General features: G+C 37.0%; 1 protein-coding gene across 1 annotated transcript in view; it reads right to left on the reverse strand.

Annotated features, from left to right (window-relative positions):
- Window positions 1-23,432, reverse strand: part of MAN1A1 (mannosidase alpha class 1A member 1) — a 146,735-nt gene that overhangs the window by 43,595 nt on the left and 79,708 nt on the right. The window contains exon 5 of the mRNA XM_071548977.1: window positions 21,204-21,298. Within this exon, the coding sequence (XP_071405078.1) occupies window positions 21,204-21,298 (95 nt within the window). The remainder of the gene's footprint in view (window positions 1-21,203; window positions 21,299-23,432) is intronic.

Genomic DNA, 23,432 nt, shown 5'->3' on the forward strand with positions numbered 1-23,432 from the left:
TTTATATGGGTCTGAATCCTGGGTTATCTATCGCCACCACCTGGGCTTCTCAAACGCTTCCATCAGCGCTGCCTCCGTTCAGTCCTAAACATCCACTGGTCTGATTACGTGGCTAATGTGCCTGTTCTTGAACAGGCAGGGGTCACCAGTATCGAGGCCATGCTGATGAGAACGCAGCTGTGCTGGGCAGGGCACGTCTTCAGGATGGAGGATCACCGCCTTCTGAAGATTGTGCTCTGTGGTGAACTCGCCACCGGCTGCCACAAGAGAGGAGCCCCGAAAAAGAGATACAAGGACTCCCTGAAACAACACCTCAGCCTTGGCCATATTGACTGCCACCAATGGTCCACTCTGGCCTCCAATCGGGATTCATGGAGACACACCATTCATGACGCTGCTGCTTCCTTTGAGAATGCACGGAGAGTCAGTCTTGAGAAGAGAAGACAACGCAGAAAGAACCGTTCCTTGTCAATACCACCTAGGGAGACGTTCCACTGTGCCTTCTGTGACCAGACCTGCCTATCCCGTATCAGCCTTTTTAGCCACCAGCACACTTGCAGCAAGCGTGGGTAGTGCCCTTCCCAAATCTTCGTTCGTGAAGCCTAGCCATGATGATGAAATTAAAAAGTCTATCAAAGCATCTAGTCACATTTATTGTGCTGGATAACGCATGTGGTGCCATCAAATGTTTGAATCATAGAATCAAAATCATTACACTAACTGCATGGCTCCATTATTAAAAATAATGGGCTGACAAGTTGCAAAGGTCCATTTCAAGCAGCTTTATAGCTACCATTCATTGTAAGGAGCCTACATCAAAGGCTTGCTGACTGACAGTCAATTATTCCTCCTCCTAATACAGCTGTTGGATCAACAGTGGTTTCAAATACTGGACAGGTTGTCACAAGATTTGCAGCTGTGATATTCATCTGCTATTAACATTAACTTAAAAATGCTGTAAGTTACACTTGCATATGCATTTACAGGTAATAGTATCAATCTAAACATGTACAGTACAGAGACACCACTGTTGTCAAAGGAAACCTCTATTCAATATGTGCTTTCACAGATGCAGTGACAGCTGTATGAAACACTATGAAATGGCATTTTGGTGCACTGGAATGGACAGCTTCTCCAGATAAAAAACCCTGAAGTAGTCTTTTCAGACTAGCATGGTTAAAAACATAATCTGTTCTGACAAATGCTTTAAGAAAAGTATAAATGTCCCCTTTTTCCAGCCTGCTTCAATCTTCTTGTTCCTCTTTACCCACACATTGCTGTGTCATATAAATCTATTTCTTCCAGGATCAGATAAACATTTGTTTTTGTCAGTGCCAGTCACTAAGGGCTTGATCCTTACTTGCAGCCAACAGAAAAACTCCTGGTGGCTTCAACAGGCACTGACTGAGCATTAAAATCCTCTGTCATTAAACCTGTTGCAGAGACAACAAGTTATGAATAGAGGGATACCCTGCAGCCAGACTGAAACAGCAGTATCACTGTATAAATCACTTCCATTAACACCATTCAGATCTGGGAACTGAGAGATGGTTCTCTTTCTGGAAATCAGTAATACATTGTAAAAACGATGCTGGTTTCTGGTTTATTTCCCAGCAAATCACACATTTGCTTATGCAAAGTTTTAATCTTCAATGCCTATTAGCTATGTAAAAAACAAGATTGAAGTAAATTACTTTAAATTTACATGCAATTTACATATTTTTTCCCTACTTGATACATTTATAGAAGATACATATTATTTGGTACAATCCAGGTAGTTTAACAATAAAGAGGCATCCTATTTTTCTCAAATGACAGTAGTTTCAGGCACATCACTAAGTTAGAGAAGATAGTTATGCTATTTATCAGTTTTGATTCTGAATGTTATGCTTATGCTCCATGTTTAATAAACATTGTTATTTTATTGGATCACACATTTATGAATTAATCAGGTCCCTTATTGTGTCACCAAGGAAGATCAAACACTGGTTAAAATATGATCAAATTCATTAACTAAGGCATGATCAAGACTACTTCCTACTGTGTAGCAGGCAAATAAAAAAGTGCAACAAATGACACAATATAATACACACCTGATTTTCACCTGAGGAAATAACCCTATTCCACTTTTCCTGTGATAATCTCAACTATCAGTTCTCCAATTGCGTTCCACCAAACCTGAACCTCACCATCAAACTACTTATTATTACTTCAAACAACATATACTTTTACACAGCTGTGGTTCATCCTATACATGAGCTATTTACAAGAAACCAATGATGCTGATTATCTCAGATGGCAAGGCACAGCACTATACATCTTAATTCCCCGATTTGCACTACACATTAGGATCCAGGACAGTCTGAATACACCATAAAGAGAAGAAGGGGGGAAAAAAAGGACAAACATTACCTTGGGAACTCAGTAAAGTCAGATTAGACAAGACTCGTACTTTTAAAGAGTAGGTAATTTTGTTCCATAATCTTCTTACAGTAATCCATGTATTAAATTATAATACAATGACACTTTAGTGTAGCGAATATCCTGAAGAAGGAAAGGAGTTTGCCATCCACTTACCTACCAATCCTGCAAAAGGCTAAAAGACATTTGCTACCTTGGCAGAGCAGAAAAATGAGAAGCACCAAACATTCCTTCTAAAAGTACTTAAAAATCATAATCACAATCCATGCACTAATACTCATGACCGCACTTAAGATATTCCTTAGAGAATTCTGTAAACCAGATTATCAGATAATAAAGGACTTGGCATCAAGTAGAGAAATAAGCTTTTCTTAACAATAATGGGATTTTAATCAATACAATGAAAATAATATAATAAAGGATGAAGTGCAATCAACATGAAGGGATTACTATTTAAAATAATAGAAAATAAAAAGGCTCAGACACCCCCCCCCCATATTTCTAGAATCCTGCTGGAGACAGTACGTGTACTTTTGTTTCTGCACCAGCATACAATGTTGCATCAGCCATGTTGAAAAAGCTTCTGCATATTAAACAATGTACACAGGGAAAGTACCACACAATTTTTTTATATAACTTATCAGTAAGAATAATGATGCTATAGTTTTATAAAGCATTAAGGTTTCTGCCCCAATTCCAGAAAAAACATTTGGTCAAAGCTTAAATGTTGTTTGTAGCCTTTCACTGCTTTTGATGGCTTTAGTGCAAGAATCAGTATTTTAAGCATTTTGTTTTCTGCCTTTTTTTTACTTTTTTCTTTGTATTTCCAGCTGTAGACTGGAATAATATAATACAGAATATTTTGCAAGGATCATCATGTAAGAAGCACCATATTTGTTCTTCAGCTACAATGAAGACCATGTCTGGAACGGAGTATATTCTGGAAAGATTAGGCATACTTGTTAGGTTTTTCAACACTTTTGAAATATAATGTTAGTCAAAATAACTACTTTTGGTAAGGAGTGCAATTGTCTTTTCACTACCAGAGAGACTTTGAACTCAAAAGCCATCAAAATAAATTACTTTAGGTCTTTTATGCATAAAATAGAACATTAAAAGTGTTTATTTCTTGACCATATTATATATTTGGGTCTTTAAGACCAATACCTTGGACCAAGGCAAAATAATCAGAGTAAATAAAACAAATTGAGGTGACTGCCTTTTCTCACTTCAGTCTCTTTCAGGTAGGCAGATTTCCAAAGGGTGTCTTCAAGGGCCATCAATCAGACTCCAAATTTTCTTTGATGTGCGGTGAATGCAGGGATAGAATGCAGGTTTCCTTCTCCTCCTTAACAAGCAACCATGAAGAACCATCTCTGCTACAGCTGCAGTCTCTGTGGACAGCAATAGGTCTTTCTCTAATCCTCTGAAGCACTCAAGACATGTTTAGTCAATTCATGACCGATTAATACCAAACCAACCTGGCTCACAAAAAAAATGCTATACACATACAGGATTATGAAGGGAAAGCAGAAAAAAGTAAGCCAGTTTTTTACCTCAAAGAGGCTCAAGAGACACTGAAACATAATGTCGCCCATATCAGAGAATCAGGTACTGATATGGTATAGGACAACATAAAAAATACATTAAAGGCCTGCTGATATCATGGTTTTGTCCATTTGTTTTCTCTTTCTGTTGTGCTTGAGAGGAAATAAACAGAAATTACACTGAGTGAATACCAGAGCTGTTCAGAGAAGACAAGCATTTTGCTGGGTCAAAAAAAAGTGTACAGAAAAGAGCTCTGGAGAAATGCAAGCAAGGCATGTCACGGGGTGTATAACGTGACTTAAATGTGAGCTGAGGAATGAGGGTGATGAAAGGCATATGTTATTCACTCATGGAAAGGCCTTCCTTGATCTGCATCCAATACCGGAAAACAACTACAGTTTCAAGAAAGATGGAAACTATTTAGAAAGCTTAGAGAAGAGCAACAAGAACTCTCAGGAACACAGACAGCAGGATTGAGGGGAGAGTCATCTTGTTAATAGATTAGACATGTCAATAGTCTTCTTCCGATACACAAAAGGGGTAAATATTTCACTGAAATAGTGAAGTATTTAAGTTTCAGAATAGAAAATACAGACAATAACATTCAAAAGAAACCCTCAACAGTGAAGACACAGAAGCACTGGAATCAGCTCCCTTGGAAAAGCATGGAATCTCCATGTTGCAGTTCTCGAAGAAATGGCTAGACAAACATCTGTCTGTGATGGCTTAGATGGTGCTTCAGTGCTCAGTATTGAAACATATTGATGACAGGATTTCTCTCTTATTTTCTGTGTTTAAATAATTTTTGAAACATGCCCAAAAACATCTGATAAAGCAATACAAAGCTAAATCATACATTCTTGAGGAATTTAATTTGTTCAAGAACAGTAATAAAAATTGTACAGCATTCCATCCCTGTGCATTACAGTAGGAGGGAAGCAAATAAAGCCCATAAGGAGTCCTTCTCTAATTTTTGAGGCATGCCTTATCAAAGCATCTGTGAAAACATCACTCAGAAGAAACAGTATATTATGCAAAAGTTTATACTTCATTAAGTGGAGGAAAAAAAGCAAGTCTGAACCACTGTCCAAAGTTTACTTACTCAAAAGCGGTGAACTTGTACTGCTCATGAAAATCTCAGATGCTAGTAAACCTTAACCATACAACAGGCTGAATACTAAAATGACAGATTTAAGCCTTCAAAGACAGGTCCAAAAGCTATTAGCCATTAAAACAAGGCCGACAAACATAGTTAAGCAAAACCCAATTAATTTACAAAAGGAATTCTGGGTAGAAGATAGCGAAAATAGCTGATTTAAGGCCTCAGTAGATTATTATGACATGATGTGAAACAACACTGCTGAAAGACTGGACATTCTAATGCCTGTAAGAAAACATTCATTTGAAAAGAATTAAAATCAAAATGATACACTTTTAAAATCCATTTTGCTCCAGTATATTTCATTACCTAGAAAGGACGCTCTATGATAGGAAATGGATAACCTGAAAGGTCAACCAGAAAGACTGTCAAACTTGCTGCACCAACCACAATTTGCTGGGATGTATTTAAAACACATAAGCCTCTCCAAGGCAAAGTATTGAATCAAGACATTTACAGTAATGGGCCTTTAACAGACTAATACTCATTTTCCTTATACTAAACAGAAACTGCACAACGTGAGCACCATTACAAGATATACAGCATATGGATACCATTAAAGATCGATTATAATGAATACTTGCTCATTTATTTCTCTAAGCACCGCTGCAAGGAATGTAGCAGCAGTTTTACAGGTGTCAGCTGGAAATAGTAGCCTTTCATTTAATTTGCAAAAGATTGTTCCCTCCTATTAACTTCCTCCTAAAGATGTGTCAGTGTTACAACAACAGAAGTGTCATTTTAACATAAAGTTTAAACCAATGAGGGCAAATTACTGGAACAAACTACTTAGCTGACTGACTAGCCTCTTTTCATTTCCCTCTCAACAGGTCTCAAACTACCTCATCATAGTACAGGTCTCATCTTGGCTTTGCCCTCTGCTAGATGGATTCCTACAGCAACATCCATGTACCTACAGCATTTACTGCTGGGGTTTTATTACTTCTTGTTTGTGAGCAGTAGATTGCTTAATACAGAGCAACAGATTATTCTGCTAAGTCTCTCAAAATTACACTCAGTTATAGCATTTCCTCTAAGTCAGGTCTACTCAGTTTATGGTGCACTACAGTGAACAAGGTCTGCTAATTACAAAGAAGGAAACACAATGGCACTCAGAATTTAATATGAGATTAGAGCAAGAACACAACTTATTTTGATGTTGGCTAGGTGTATCCACCTAGCTGAACAGTTAGATGAGAGTCCACATCAGCCCACTGGACTAGGAATTCAGGTTTAGTGTTTTCTGCAAGGTAAGGACATGTAAGTGAGCTCTTACTCTTCCCTACCCTTACACAAGTCAGTCTGTAATGACTTAAAGGTCAGTCAGAGGACAACACCATCATGAAGGTATTGCTCATTGAGGTAGTCATGCTTAAGGTTGACTTGCTAGGCATTAGCTCTCTGCTGTAGTAATTCCAAATTATATGGCAAATATTAGGGAAAAAAACAGCACAGTCAGCCTACGTAGCATCAAATAATCATCCCAACACCAGCAGGATCCAGCAGCACAAGGAATACATCAAAAGCTCGCCTGGCCGTAACATTGATATAATAATGCCATACAGTTTTTTTGAATGCATACAGGATTTTTATCATCAACTCACTGCAGAACAGCATAGAGAAAAGAGCAGATACAGATTCTTTGGTAATCTGTATTTCTCCTGATGAAAGACTTCAGCATTTTCTTTTACATGTTTTTTCTCAATGCAAGTAATCATGTTGGCCATGACAGTAGAAACCCAAAGATATGACAGAGGATCAGTTTTCCAAGTTATACGTACATGCAACTCATCAGCAACGAGGAGATTAAAAAAAAAAAGCGAAAAGTTTTCCTTAAAAAGGAGAGAAAAATCAAGAATACATTAAAAGCCAAACTCTCTCTCTAAACTGGACAGAAAAATTGTGCAGTTAACATTCCATACCTTTTAATACTATGAGGAAAAATCTCAGATAGCTACAAAAAGCCCTGAGGCGTTCACATACATGACTGAATTTGGTTTTGGAGGAGCTCTTGGTCTCTAATACTCATGTCAGTTCTGCAACCATCTATTCAGTCAGCACAGCTGAATGAGTTACTGCACCGGATATCATTTAAGGTTATCTTTTATCCCACATATCTAGAAACTAATTCTTTAATGTGTACTCTTTGTCAGTAGTAATATCTTGTACTACATGAAAGCACAAAAAAAATTCCAGCTGACCTAATTGAAAGTTACAGCATGATCAAACTGATTTACAGTACTGGAGTGCCGAATCCACCACAGAATGACTTCAAAGAATACATGACACTTTAAAAAACCTCTCTCTCCAAACAGCTGCATGTGATGTAACTACCCTTATTTTGCCATGTGCGAACTGGGCTTTATTACTGCAAATGTAAGGAAAATTGTGTTACATTGGTGACTGCAAAGAAAATAGTTAGCAAAATGGCTAGTTACTATAAAACAGTCAAATCTTTTCATTTCTGCTTAAAATCTTTGATTTGACTGGCTCTGCTCAGACTGAGGTGGATCAAAAGACATAGAAGGCTTTGCTTTACTTAGGTATCTAAGGCCAAGTTTGCAACCACACATGTCCTCAGAACAACCAGGTCAACAGTGCCAAGCAAATAGCCACTTTTAGGCACTTGCATGTTTATCCATAAATCACAACACAGCAACTGGAGAAGACTGGGAGAAACACTTCCGAAGTTCATCTTCTGAGGTAAACTAAGCCACTAATGAAGACACCTATATTGATTTCTTGATCTTAATTATTCACAAGTCCCTTAGGCATAAAATACCCACCACTCATCTAACAGTAAGATCACACTGGTTTAAACTCTCTAGCTAAGGTTTTCTTTTAAAGGAAGAAATAACCTAGGGTGCTGAAGCACATGTCTGAGAGGTAAAAAACCTCAGTTTGATTCTCCTCTAGCTGAGAAGTTTCAAACCTATGCATGTTAAATTCCTGGAGAATGTCTTAAGTACTTGTTATGGGTTCACCTAGGTGGGCCTAAATTTGGGCTCTGGAGTTTGGACTAGGCCGAGGCTGTCAGCTGACTTGAGTTGGGCTGAGCTAACAGCTGACCTCTTCTAGCCAGTAAGTTTGTATTCCATACCACATTATGACATCATCTCCAGGGAAGTAGGAACCAGTGTGGGAGTGGTTAAGTCAGTCACTTCTCAGCCTTCCTCTTGGGAGGACGCACGATGCTGTCCCAGGGGGGATGGAGAGGACCAGGCCCACCAGTGGCTCACAGGGTATCTCAGGAAAGTAAACTGTGTTGTTCTGGGTCTCTCCTTTCTGCTTGAGTTTGTCTCCCTGGGGAATAAGGTTTTTCTTAAGTAATGTGTAGTTAGGACAGTAGAATTTGTGTGTTCATTAAGAAGTTGAGGTGGGGAACTTGTTTCAGACTTGTGAGTGTATATTTGTACTCTCTTCTAATTGTCTCTTTCTTTCTGTGAAAATATATGTAGTTTTAGTATAAACGCGGTTTGAAGTGGTTTTTTTCTTTCCCCTCTCTTTTCCTCCCTTTCCCTGGTGTTAGGAGGGAGGCTTTTCTCTCTGTGCTTGGGGGGGTTGGCAGTTGCTTATCTCAAACCAAGACAGTACTAGGCAAGACACTGTTCTGGAAAATGCTGTCTACCTTTTCTTCTGTCAAAATTGTGTCACTGGACTTAAAACTCCTGACTTTTGGTGTCCCAGAACACCTTCTCTAATGCATTCCTAATGAAAACTAAAACAACAACAAAATCCCTAAAACAAGAGAAGCAAAGTCTGCACAAGTCTTACATAAATAAAGCAGGTTGTTTTAACCATCTGTTTACCAACAATATAAGGATAATTAATAGTTTTAGACAGTTTTCAGCATCTGATCAATGATGCTTTGTCCTTTTTCCTCCTAAATTGTTAAAATAAGACTAAATAGAAACCTTACTGACAAGATCACAATACTTGAATATTTTTAGGAGATCAGACTTGATAGCAGCAAAACCAGGTAGTCTGCTAAAGAGTATTTTCTATTAGCAATTCCAACTCTAGGATCAGAGTTGTGGTTTTTGTACAGTACCATTATTTCCTACTAGACAAGAGGCTCTGAGCACAGGGTGATGCACAGTAACCTTCCCGTCTCAAAAAGAAGGGCACAAATACTCCATCCCTCACCCCTCAAGTCACCTTGTCATGCTAATTAAATACACCTTGGTAATTTCTAGTGCATTTCTGAAAAGCATTTAGGGATAGGTTATGGAAAATGCAAACTAGTACAACCATTACAGTAATTGCATTGGTTAAATTTATTAATTTTTCAAAATTAAGTCAATACGGGTTTTAGTAACACCATTGTATTACTTGATTAGTTTTGAAAGTGATTATCGTAAGAACTCTATTTAATTCAAAGCATCTCAATTTACAGGATACATTAAATTCTCAGTAGCATTTTAAGATGATTCAACATATGCAGGTCAATTACCAATAATCATTGTTTTATCCAACTGCTTCAGAAGAAACTTTGGTACAATACCGAAAAAGAATAAAAGGGCATTCTAAAAAATACAACTGAACTCAAGCTCTGAAAGATACAACTGAAGTTCAGCACATATTATTATGGGAAAAGGCCCTCTATGATATCTAAGTTGTTAGAACTGTTCTGAAATGGTAAAGATTATAAAAATCTAAGCAAAGATTAAAGAACAGTTGTCTACCTTAAAATGGATGATGATAATTTGTTAGGACTGCCAAATTACTGAATCGCACTAACTGCACTCATGCCCAGCTGCACATTAATTACCAGATTAGAAAGTTATAATTAATTTTCTTAATATCACTACACTGCTTTTCTTCCTTGAGTTAATAAAAACAGATTGCAATCAATCTTTGTTAATTCGTGCTGCAGAACAGAACTGCTGCAGCTATTTCGATATGAGAAAAACACTGCATGCATAGTTCTGGGGGTAATACTCTGCCTAGAAACTCTGTCTTCTGACATTTTAATGAAGTGTTGTAATAAGGCAAATAAATTATAAATTATAATTTGACTTAGTATAGTTAGCAGAGAAACTACAAAAGATTAAAAATGAATTTTTAAAGAATCTTCTTAATGACAGAATTTAAAAGTGGAAATCATATTTCAACATATTTTGAACTGGAAAAGAGGGTTTACTTATAGCTGCATTGTTGAAACACTTCACTGCTGAGCCTTTTTAAATTTCTTCACCAGTTGACTTCATTAGAAACCATCAGAAGTGTTCCATACCCATCTGGCCTTTCCAGAGCACATATTGCAAGACATTTTAAGAACTAGTAAAAGAAAACAACTTTATAGACTAAAGTACATCAAAGTTCTCATTAAGAGCATTCAATTATAAATACAGCAAAGATAATTAATGCAGCATTCAATCAGCATACATTTTTCTGTGTCCATATCTGCATTAGTATAAAAAGGTGCTTTTATAAGATGGAAGCATTTATTCAAGAGTTGCCATGTGAATTCAAGGAGAAACAAGTAAAATCAATGCGCCCTTTTTCATTTTCCATTATGGCCAAAGGGTGTTTTATTTCTCCAGCCTCATTGCTGCTTAATTCTTTATTCCTCTCCTCACTTACCTTCCTTTTTAAAAGATAAAAATGAGTGTAGAAATATAAAAAAAATGACATCATGGCTTCTAAAGAGTGGTAGCCTATTCTATTTTGATCTAATAGAATCTTCACATGGTCAGCTTAGGTGTCAGAAAGGGAAGAGTCAATGTCAGTAACAAATGAAGGTTGAAAATATTTGTAGTTTGTGTTTTTTGGGGTTTTTTTTAATGTTTCTAAGGTCTTCCAAGGGATGGTAAAAAACAAGCAATTGTGTATTTGTGAAGGACTGTAGAAAATGGATTTTAAGAGAATATACAGCCTTCAGCAGCAAAGCCAAGCATAAGCTGTTTGTTATCTATCTTTTCTTTCAAACTTTGCTTTAAGAAGCCCAATTTGCCTTACACTGCAAAATGTTATATATGTTTTATATATATATCTACAGATATATAAAAAAACATGTATATGCATGTGTTCTTGTATATACGCACACATCCCCCAACCAGTGTATACCAAAATACACATAAGCTTGATTATCACTCTTTCCAGAATAATTAAGTACTTCAATATATTTAAGACCTTGAGAAAACAATGTATTAGATAATAATACACTAGGAGAGGTAGGATTTATGGATAACTCTTCCATAAAACACTGTACCCTTAAAGCAGCAACTATACTATATGTCCTGTTTGGGGCACTGCAGAGAGGCAGATATGCAGACTAAGTAGATTACCTCAAGGACATGAGGGACAGAAGGAAGGAAGGAGGTAAAGAAGGAAGCGTGGAAGGAGGGATGGAAGAGAGGAAGGGAAGGAACCAAAAAGCAGTCAGCCCAAAAGCCTCAGAAGACATATGTGGGACAATACCTGACACAGTTCCCAAATATTAATTTTCACAAGCTATGAAACTGAAACATCTGAAAAAAGAAGCAACCCACAGATCTGGAAAACATGAAGCATCCAGGATTCAGATTCCTTTTATGTGGGGCAAGAATCACATAATCACAAGCAGAGAAAATTTCTATCAGAGCTGAAAAAGATCACTGTTGTGCTTCTCCTCCAAAATAAATATGGATTAGAAGAGGGCAACAAGCACGGGAGAGGAGTAGCAGGGTTAGAAAATACATAAAGTAGAGCAGGATCAAAGACAGATGGCAGTAGTTTTGATTTACAGAAAACACACCACTAAAAGGCACAGGACGATCTCAGAACCTTTAAATAAAAACTTGCAACTAGATTAAGGATTCAATTAAGGTCTGAACGTTTACGAGACACTATGAGAAACAGTGTAGCTGTTTTTCAACCCAAACCTGTTTTGTTATATTGACCAACACTTAGATAAGGAAAAGGAGCAAGCACAGCACTACAGGTACCTCTATTTAATGATGAGATTATTGTTAAAAACCTATTATGTGTTCAGCTGGTCATGAAGTGTGTGTGTATACCTCAATATATGACGCTGGTCATAAAGCTGAGAAAGTCCAAGTAATTATAGCAAATATGCAAGCAAGGAACAAAATAATACTTCCATCATTTTAAGATTTCTGAAAAGCAAGAAAACTCTGCAATTCTCAAATGCTAAACATAACTGAATGATTAACAAATAATAAACTTCTTTTTCTGTTAAAATCTAAGGGAAAAAATAAATCCATGCCAGTGTTGTTATTCTGATTTAACAGACTGATTTCTAGGGGAAAAATAACCCATTTTATGTTGATTTGTTATTTTAAGGTCAATCTAAAAGATTAAATAGGAAACTCTACTGCAAGAGTATCTGATGGATATGCAATGAATTTCAGAAAAACAAAAGATGTCATATGCAGTTATGACTAGTCAGCTTAAAGTTAAATGTGTTTATAAAAATGGCACAAGACAAACCCATCAGCATTAGTACAATGAAACTGAAAACCACAAAATTCAAGTTTCACAGTATCAATAGGATTATGAAGTGCTATAAAGAGAAGTTGAAAATTCAGCTAAGTAAATGGTTACTTGCGATAGACATGATGATTTAGAACTGTATCAGTTTCAGGCAGGGTTTCAGATGTCCAGATGTGAGGTTATAGTTTACAAGAGGTTACAGAGAGAACTTCTCAGATCAGCAGTAATGAGAAACCATAAAATGATGAATAAAGAATTACCAATACATACATAAATCTATGTGTTTATCTGTAATGAAAGATGTACTTTGAGAAGTACTGAAGGGAATTGCTTTTATACAGCAAATTAAAATGCAGTATTCTGTGAAGATAAAAGCAGAATCTGTTCTCAGTAATGATTTCTGAAAAAATGTAGTTAACAACTCTTGTTCACACTCATCATTTTAGGACAGTAAGAATACAGAGTAACTAGAAACATCAGTTAGCTATTTAAACCACTGCTTATCTTAGAGCGTAAATTATCCTTATTTTTGAATTGTCCCCGTTTCTCTGGTCTTGTAATGCCGAACAGGTATCATACCCTTATACTAACAACTTACTCAGGCAGTCAAAGTAGAGTGCTTGGTTGATCTCAATCCTATTATCTACGATGTCATAAAGATGCTTAAACCACAGAAGAAAAAACAAACAACCAAACAAATAACCCTACATGCCTTTTAATTCTGAAATCACTATTTAATAATTACCTACACAATCCGAGAATTTAGCCAGGTAGAAGTATCAAAGTAATTTCAGCTAAAATACACAAGCAAAGCACTTTGTAAATGACTCCTCTCCTCCCCTTCTCATAGTCATTTCAACAGTTCTGTAATGAGAAATTAGTGATGGATTTTGCAGGCAAACAATTAATAAGTGCCTTTATAATTTGTCAGTTAGAAAATTCTTAGGTGGAACAATCCCAACACAACTATCACTTTTAGATGATGTGTTTTCCTGGGGTAACTTGAATTGTGGTGGAAGTGACTGAGAAGTCCTCATGCTCATTTTATTTATTTCATGAAACCTGAAATCTGTAGGAATTGATTCCTTTCCCTGTGAAAGAAGCCTCTGCCAACAGTCATGTTTTGTGTAAGATTATCTTTTACTATTCCATTACAATTTGCTATAATTTTAATCTATACATATTAGGACATACATGATGCAAGCAATTGAAAGAGAAATGATCTTTAACCAGTACAAAGATTAATATGACTACTCTCAAGTGTTGGCATTCCCAGCATAGTCAATAAGGCCAAAGAAAAGCACCCAGCCAGCCAGGCACTGGGCATATAATTTAGCATATGATCCAACTCAATCAATTCTATGATTCTATTATTTCAGGAAAGAATAACTGCTCCTCAAGCTGCTTCTCAGTGCCTTTGCAGTGCCCCAAAAGTAGTGGGAGCTTGTTCCTGCTGCACTGGCCAATATCAAGGAGATAACAGCAGTTATCCAGCTAAAGCAAGAGTACAAGCAACACCAACATCCATGTACTAATTTATAAAATCCTATTTTCAATAATTCTAAGTTCAAAATTTGGCAGGCAGATTTTTTTGGGAAGCAAGAATGGTTTTAATGCTCAGGAAGCGAACCGAGGATCAGAGGCAACTTTCCCACCCTAAGGCACTGTGTTTCAATGAGGGACTGGTTAACTTAAAACCAGACTAGAAGAAAAATTGCCATACCTGCCAGGTACTTGCCATCTACTGGAATATGCCTTAGGTGACTCGGGTGAACTTATTCCTGATTTCTTCTAGGGAAAACACAGAATAGTTCAACCTGGTTATCCTAACTCAAATCCCTCTCCATTTCCAGTGCAGAAAACCTTCACATTGTCTTGGCAAATAACACACACGCACAAAGCCATTTCCCATTTTTTTCAACCATCAAGACAAAATGTTCTGATAGCTGGGGAAGGTTTTCATACCCTGAAGACTGTCTGCTGAGGTGAGGGACAAGACCTATGAAGTGAAGACCAAGAGCCTTCTCTATCCAACTGGCTTATGCAGGGCTGTCTGACACAAGGTTTGTTCTGTTTTATAAAAGATTGCTATCTACTGTTAGCACGACAGAGACCTATAAAGTGTTTGCAATCATACATTTTATGTTGAGGAATCACACTACTGATAATCACATAGGGTATTACACAGATAAATAGTATGTTAATTACAAACTTTTAAGTATTTATAGGCATTTTACATTGCATTAATAAACTGCGGGGAAAGAGTTAGTATGTAAACTTAGTATTTAGGACTAGAATCTCTTTCTTTTGACTATAAAGAAAGCACTTAAATTGAGAAGGATATTTTGCAGTAGTAATAATAGGTCCCAAATCCTTCCTGTTTATTGCCAGAGGGCAGCCTCCCACACAAATTCTGCATTACAATATGGAATTGAAGCTGATATTTGAGTAATACAGTCTATCATTATGGGCTATCATAAAAATAATATTTTTCTAGGTTCTTTTTCTTCCTTACCAAACAGCTCCATTCCTTGAACGTTCTCATGGAATTTTTATGATATTATTATGAATAATTTTTACACTGCTTAACAGCAAATCAGACATCACCACAAAGTCAAATATACTGAATATTGAATGTAAAGTCATGCAATGCTGAACTGGCTACTCATTTCAGACAAAACAAAGATATGGCAAGAAATTTGTTTACTGTGGTGTTCTAACATGTCCTAAAACAATGAATTGTCTTAACAGATGACACATAACATGGTGATATCAAAATGCCCCAAACACAAAACTATTTTTCCAATTTGTCTTGCATTCAATACTGACTAAGGAAATGTAAACTTGTCTATGAATCATGCAATGAACTGAAATGTCTGTGCTGAAAAATGTATCCTCAGTTGAAATAATTCTTTTCACTAGTTATAAATTAGGATGGAATTAATTTCCTCAACTCGAGATGTTAGCTCTTTCAATTATTTGTGTAAGGTCTTCTTTAGTCAATGGAAAGAGATCAGTATCTCTAGACAGCAGATCATTCTATGCCAAAACATATGTTTAACACCAGACAAATAATTTTTACAGAGGTAAAGTTCAGCTAGGATTTATCTCTTTGCATCCAGTGCTAATACAAATCCACACCGTGAGCCAAGTGCCTGAAGGCAAAAGTCTGCTTTCAACTGGTCTGTTGTGCTACAGGGGAAATCTCAGTGTTTCACTCCATATCCAAATCCTTTTTGTTATTATTTCCACTTTATTACATCAGTGGAAACAGTTGCCAAAACCACACACACAAAGCCTTTATAAAACATGTCTGCTACTTTTAGCTATTTTTCCATAGGTAGTTTTGATTTCTTCCTCTAAAATTATGCCAAAATTACACATAAGGAATAAAATTAAAGATTTCATCTAAACACAACTTCTGCATGGTCCTACAATAACAAATTGTGCACACAACGTAAGTTTTTCCTCTCTGAACTTCCTTTAAAAAATAGGTTTATTTTTGCTAAAGACAACCAAATTTGAAGAATAAACCTCTGTAATCCTAGCCTTTTTTTTTTTTTAAATTTAATCTAATTTAGACAGTAGAGTTAATAGTGCAAGCCAAAAAAATTAAATTTTCCATCTTGGTTGAATCTCTGCAAGATAGTGGTTGTTGCATCACTAGGACAAGTAAAAGCAGGAACTGTTAATTCTTTTAAAGAATATCGTATCATACGAACAAGTTGCAACAACTTTGGCAACATAATGCAACAATCATACTTCAAGTATTTATGATGGTGTAAGTGGCAGAATTAAAAGCTGTCCAAAAAAGTTTACTGAATTTACATAACTGGATCCCTTCTTTGTTATATTTTCAAACTTCCTCAATGCATTAAGATTCCTTTGCAAACTATAAAGGTATATACTCATAAATGCATTGATTTTGATGTTTTGGAAAATGTCCCAGAACCCAAAGAGAACAATTCTGTTTTATGCTAAATTTTTTTCCTTAGGAGTACCAGAGATTTTCTAATGAGGTAGCCAAAAAAGACATTTTGAAGACTTCAACTGTTTTAGGTATATGAGACCTCAAACATGTTTTGAAATTGAAATTTGGTAATTACTTTGAAACTTTAAAATATTTTCAAGCAAGTTCTGTTGTCTCAAGAACAACATTTCATACCTCAGTGGTTGGTTTTGGCCACATTTCCACCTAAGTGGAAGGTGCTGAGAGATAGGCTTCTAAAACACCACCAGTAGTCTGAAGCCCCAGAACAAGTGCCCAATAGTCTGAAATACCAAAATGAGCACCCCATATGAGAACACCCTTGTGTCTGTGTCATCCTGGTAAACACTGTGGCATTTTAGCATGAAAGTCCTCTCCAAAGCAGCCAGGTTCTGCTGGGCAAGCCAGGATAGTGCCGAGAACCATCCTACTTGGCACTACTGTCGTGGAACAGGAATCTTAGCTGGTGGTAAAAATTAATTAAAAAAAAACCCAAACTGGGTGTATTTTTGATTGCTATTTTCTTTTTTCCAGGGTATGTGAGAGAAGAAAAATGTTTTGGAAGCTGTGGGTGTATATCCTTGTTCTTAAGCCACACAGGTGCTCCAATAAGCTCCAATAAGCTTTTGTCCAAACTTTGAAAACTGTGAGGCTCAGAAAGGCCTATGGCCCAATTTAAATATTCTCTATAAAATGTAATAATTTTAATAATGCTAATAATTATGCTGCTGATAATAAGAAGCCAAAAGAAGACCCCGTATAAAAATCATGCTGACAACATCCCAATGGTATAAATTGCAGCGTTGTCACTTCCAACCTCAGGTACTTACGAATGTGTAAACAATTTAGCAAGGCCTCTGCTGTCTTACTTCATAAAATATGTTATATTGAATTCAACTGAGGTCTGCTATTAATGTACAATCAATACTACAGTGTGAAAGGCAAAGAACCCTGAGTTGACATCAGGCACAGTAAACACTGTACGTTCATGTTGAGTAAATCTTACCATACTCTGTGGTTTGATTGCAATACACATTAATCACATTTCTTTTTAATTTCTGTTAAGCTTCTTTCCTTTGACCTGCTTCAACCACACCTCAAAGCTTTTCCTTCTATACGGCACTTGCCAAGGTTGCTATAGCTATAAATGCTTACATAATCAGCTTTGTCACTGAGACAGAGGAACATGGTATACCCCTTACATACTATGAGACCCTTAGATACCATTTCCAGTTTGTTCTGTTTCCAGAAATAAAAAATGTTAGTTAGTCCAGTTGAAAACTTTTTCATTAAGGTAGGGCGTAAGTATTTTTCAAAGTTTCAAATGCACTTGAAGGTTACATGCTACACTGATTCTTCATAAAAAGGAAGGCACCTTAAAGCCTAACAGTACTGCTACATCATAGCCCACATGGCACAATAAATAACCTTGTAACAACTATGCAACTGGTCAAAGTATAAAGAGAAAACATTTTATGGAGTATGGTCTTTCATATAGGAATACTTCTGGGTTGCTTATCAGCAAGTAGTAATGTGGTCTTATCAGAAAAATAGTGACTAGAACCCAGATACAGGTCTTCTTTTAAACGGGGGAAAGTGTCATAAAGGCACAATTTCTAACCAAAAGAAAGAAACATACACAGAATCTTCTAAGTTTATACCCGATTGATCCAACAGACTAACAACAGTCTGTGTTCTTTGTATGTCACAGCTGGGCATCCTTTCATTAACGCAATCCCCATACAGCTTGCTTTTTAGTAGTTACAGGGGTAAAAATAAATAGATACAGTAAAAAGATTACTTGATCCTGCAAACTTGATGCAAAGCTGGGTATTTGTTAAGCTAACTCACTAAGAGAGTCATTCAGATCTTTTTATTTCTTAAACCCCAAAGGTAAATTACAGAAATACACATGCAATCCAACTTTCAGTCATAAATTACTTGAAGTGTTTAAAGAGAAAGGAAAATGACAGTTTTAGCATGCAGACACCTAATTGTCACAGAACACTGAGAGAAAAACTATAGGAACATGAATGAGTGGTAATTTAAGTAATTGCTATAGTTGGTGTTTTAGAAGTACTGAAGATAAAACAGCTCAACAAAACAAATAAATAAAAGTGGCTTTGCCAGCTTGTGCTCCTCATCCCTCAAAATAAGACTCACACCTGTCTGTCGGCCCACTACAGCTTTATATACTTCTCCTTCTGAAGCCTCTCTTTGTACCAGCATTTTGGTCAGTATGTGCTACGCAACACTAGTTACTTAAATAGAAGGAACTTTGATTTTGGCAGTACAAGCAGAAGTGAAAAACAGATGCTGCAAAGAAGATAGAGAGCAATATCAACAACATCAGAAACATGGAAGTGCAACTGAAACTTTAGAAAGAAGAAAAGGAAATCTCAGTACAAACAACCAACCTAATTACTTAAAATGTACTTTAGAGACCAGTGGAAATTTTACAAGCAAACACATTCAAGAATTGGCAAGTATTTTTAGCTGTACAATGAACTTTTTGATAATCAGGGTTCCACAAATAAGACAGTAAGTGTCCCATGGTCACTAAGTGGTGAGGAAAGAAGCAAGATGAAGAAATAAAATGGAGAAGATAAAAAGAACTAGACTTCTGGTGGATGCCTTTAGTATGTATGCACATATCTATGTCAGACAAAAGAACATATATATATTTACACACAAGGACATTCAAGGAAAGAGCAAGTCTGTCTATGATGATACAGGATGAGCAGAAAAAACTATTTTGTGATGAACACTTGCACAGTGAAACAAATACTCAACTCATCTCTTAATGCAAAAATAGTTATTTAAAAATAACCACTGACACCCATAATCTATTGTGAGTGTTCTCCATTTTGGAGCATAAATCAAAATAAAATCAAATAAAACACTAATCAGAAATGAGGCGTATTAGATCCGTAATATATGCAGGCTTTGGTGGCTTAGCATTTCCTAAGCCTGGATGACAGCATATTTATTTACTCACAGCATTATGGAAGAGTCATCTACTGAAGGTCAAATCTAGGCAGATGTGCAAGGATTCAGAATGAATAACCAAGAAGCCAGCATTTAACGTAAATTTTTCTGCCACAGCAAAGGAAATTATTTTAGCAGAGATCCTCTTCCACTTGTCTGTGCCAGATAAGAAACAAACCCCTCTTGCATTACCACCTTGCAGTGTTTGTGGCTGACATTTGTAATGCCCCATAGCAGTTGTTGCAAGAAGGTAGGAATAAAACCATAAAGATCTACCACACAATTTGAGCAATATGCAAAAAATCTTTGATTTATTTATTAGTTAAGCAGGGATATAGATAAAAGGCACTTTTTTAGCCTGAATACCTTAAATATGGTTATATATACCATGTAGGGCAATGTACAGTTGTGTTTCAATTTCAAACTTAGGCTAGGGTTTTGTATTATGAAGTTTTTCCAACAGTTTAAAAACAAATAACACATCTCAAGATATTGTACTATTGAACTTGTGCAGAACTCATTAAACCCCGTTGAGAAGAAATTATTAGCATGCATATAATTAACCAAAGTCTAGGAATCATCACCAGGCAGCAGTTAATCAGCCTCTTCAATGACGAGAAAGTTCAGGAGATGCCAACTCTCTCCTGCTCCTGCACGCAGATGTGCTTTTCCTTGTCTTCTACCTCACTGCTGTTTGAAAGGAAGGTGGAAAAAAAGTCTGTCTGAACTGACATGCCAGAGGTTTTTGGAGGACTGGCTCTGAGCAGTTTAGTGTGAAGCTCGAAGCACACATAGCCAATCAAGCAACATGTTAATGTACATCCTACTCTGGGGAAAAGGTGTGCTCATAAATACAGATCAAGCAGAGAATAGTGGAAGATGCCAAGAAGGGAACCATGCAAAAAAATCACACTACTAACACATGCACACATGAAATTTTTCCTAATTTACTTTCCTGTGATGAGTGATGCTGGGGATTATTTGCAGTATGAAGGAAGCTGATGTGTCCTACGAATACACAAATACACCCTACAGGTGTAACTTTTAATGTTTTTCCCCAGGCAGCGCAAAGAAAGAATTTTCTTTACCAGTACAGCATCTCTGCTAGCAGTTCTGAGACAGACCAAGGACTTGCTGACACGTCACAGTCAGATACTGGAGGCAAGAGTGATTTCAGGAAAGCATGCACCTCCTACAGCAAACACACGGCTGCCTTCAAACCATGACTGCTGAAAGCAAAACCACTCCTTGGGAGAGGGTACAAAACTATGAGTCACTTGTAGCAGGTATTACTCTTGTTTCTTGATAGGAAGGTCACACTGATGCTACATTTGAGAACAGATAAAATGGCTAGAAAACATCCTTTCAGAGTAGCACATGCTCTTTTGCTCTTACCCTACTACCTAAAACAACAGTCAAAGCAATTAAGGACCTCAGTGATTAGCAATATGCTAACTGACAGAAACGCAGGAAGTTGTGAGATGTATAAATATATTTCTATATGTATTGTCATGTCTATAACATATATCCACTTAAATTTTCCAATTTAAACTGCAGAATCAAAAGCACAAAAACTGTACAGCAACTGTAATAGTTCTGCGGTAAAGATGGGTTCAACATAATTTTTAATGTGTTCTAGTCACCAAAAAGCAGTTGTTTTACCTCTTGATATTAAGCAACGCCCAAGGAATCCCAGTGGGAGTATTGAAAGCAGGTAGCAATTTCTCTCCAAGTTCCACTGCCTTTTTTCGGAAAATCTGAAAGTTAAGAAGAAATCAAGTGTTGGAAAATGCATTGTTGCTCCAAATTAAATTAATTTAAATAATACCATTATTGAGCATATCGTACAAGCCACCTTAGCACAATGAAGCATCCCTGTTCTTTTAGAATGACATCAAAGGAACGAAGCAGCATGACCTGTTTTCAATTACAGCTGGTGACAAGAGAACTCACACAGCAGGATCACAGAGTGACAATGCCCAGATGACCTGCCTCGGGCATGACCATCACCAAACCAGAGCCACCAGTGCAGCAAGACCTGCTCTGGATGTCACAGAACAGCTCATGCACTGCTGGTTGCCCCTGCTAGGTACCCCTAGCTCAGGGCAGAGGCCACGAGCCAGGTATGGTGCTGCATCCAGGCTGGCTCGCTGGCAGCTCCCTGCCCCAGGCAACACCTCCTGACGGAGTGGTGGGGACACAGCTGCAGAAAGGCCACTTTTGCTTTGAGTGAGGTTTATTAACAGTGGCTCAGTAGGCTGTGGGAGCTGGAGCTGCATCACCACATACCTGCTGTACTGCCAATCTGCTGCACGGGTAATCTGTGGCAAAAACACCCACACACATCACCGAGAAAAAAATAAAATGCAGCACTAGTCTTTATGGACTCAGCTAGCTTATGCCCAAACAGTGTCAATGCCACAATTAATCAAAAAATTAGATTATACTCCTGCAGACGACTGAGACTTAACTAACATTTAGCATCTGAAGAGTTTCAGTTTTCATTTTAAAAACATGAAGTACAAAGAATCAAAATGCTTAACATATGCTTAAAAGAATGACAAACAATTTAACAAGGGGAACTTTTACGAGTTAAAAAGGTGGAACATAGAGGATTTTGCTTTCCTTCAACTATCAGCTCAGTTCAGGTTACACTAATCTGACTTTTTGAGCACTGAGTGTTCTACTAAGAGAGTTTTTAATTAGAGGCAATATTGTTCCAACTTAAATATAGAAACCTATTTAGTTATTTCAATATGACAGTGTCCAAGGCCTATTTCCTTGGAATTACATTGGGATGTTGCGCAACACTGAAAGGGATTATCCCAGGTGTAGTAGTCAAAATAGCAAAGTCACCTTCATTGTTCTCTCCTTCTATTAATCGTTTGTTTAATTCACTTTTTGTTCTCAGACATAATTATGATGAATTTATATTTATTTATGTATTAGAAATCAGCTTGTACACTTGATACATCTTGTGGTGTAGCCATGCATATAAGTTTATGTGAATACATAAAGACATTTGCTGGTCAAAATGAGGGTAATGAAGAAGTTTCTTTCCACACAAATGAAATACAATTTATAAAATCCAACTTTCTAAAAGCCAAAAGCCACACTGGAGAAAGCTTTTTATTATTGAAAATATATGATCAGGACTGAATATAAAACTCTGGGATAATCATATTACTGTAAAGAAGCTCCAAACTATCCCACTCCATTCTCTTCATATGATGCAGATCTCAAGATTTAGAATTATAGTACATGATAATTTTGAGGGAGGTTAGGTAATTTCAATCCAAATTGTGGTTGGTGTCAGAAAACTCTCTCAAGTGGGTTGCATGTGAGTGCTGGGGAGAAACAGCAGCACAGAAAACAATTTGCTTGGAAATCCCTTCATAATCCATGATATTTCTGACTTCTCAGTTTATAAATTGTGTGGATTCTGATAAGAATTAGTTATGGATTTGTGATCTTTACCCAGCACATAATTCAGTCTCCCCAAGGGTTAAAACCTTGATAAACACTTGGTAAACCTTGATAAACAGTTGGTGCAGAACATAATTACTTCTTAGCAGATTTTCCTGGGAGGAGCAAGTGACAGTAGCCCACTAGGACCACACAAGCTTTCCCCACGTTACACTATGCAGCCAAATTTTTCACCTTGGTTTGTTGAAGCCAAACCCATTCTTTGCTTTTTTAGCACAAGAGAGGCCTCCTTCAGCCTTTCACAACATACGGTGAGATCAACTCATCTGCCTACCATAGCACCTCTGCCCTGAAACACTGAAGTACTGACAGGAGAGTGTCGATGATCCTCCTAAGCAGCAGGCACACCAGGACCCAGAATTTCTGTAGAAGCATCTGCTGCACAGCATAAAACCCCACCTTTTG

This window comes from Pithys albifrons, chromosome 2, assembly GCF_047495875.1.
Source record: "Pithys albifrons albifrons isolate INPA30051 chromosome 2, PitAlb_v1, whole genome shotgun sequence".
NCBI classification, from domain to species: Eukaryota; Metazoa; Chordata; class Aves; order Passeriformes; family Thamnophilidae; genus Pithys; species Pithys albifrons.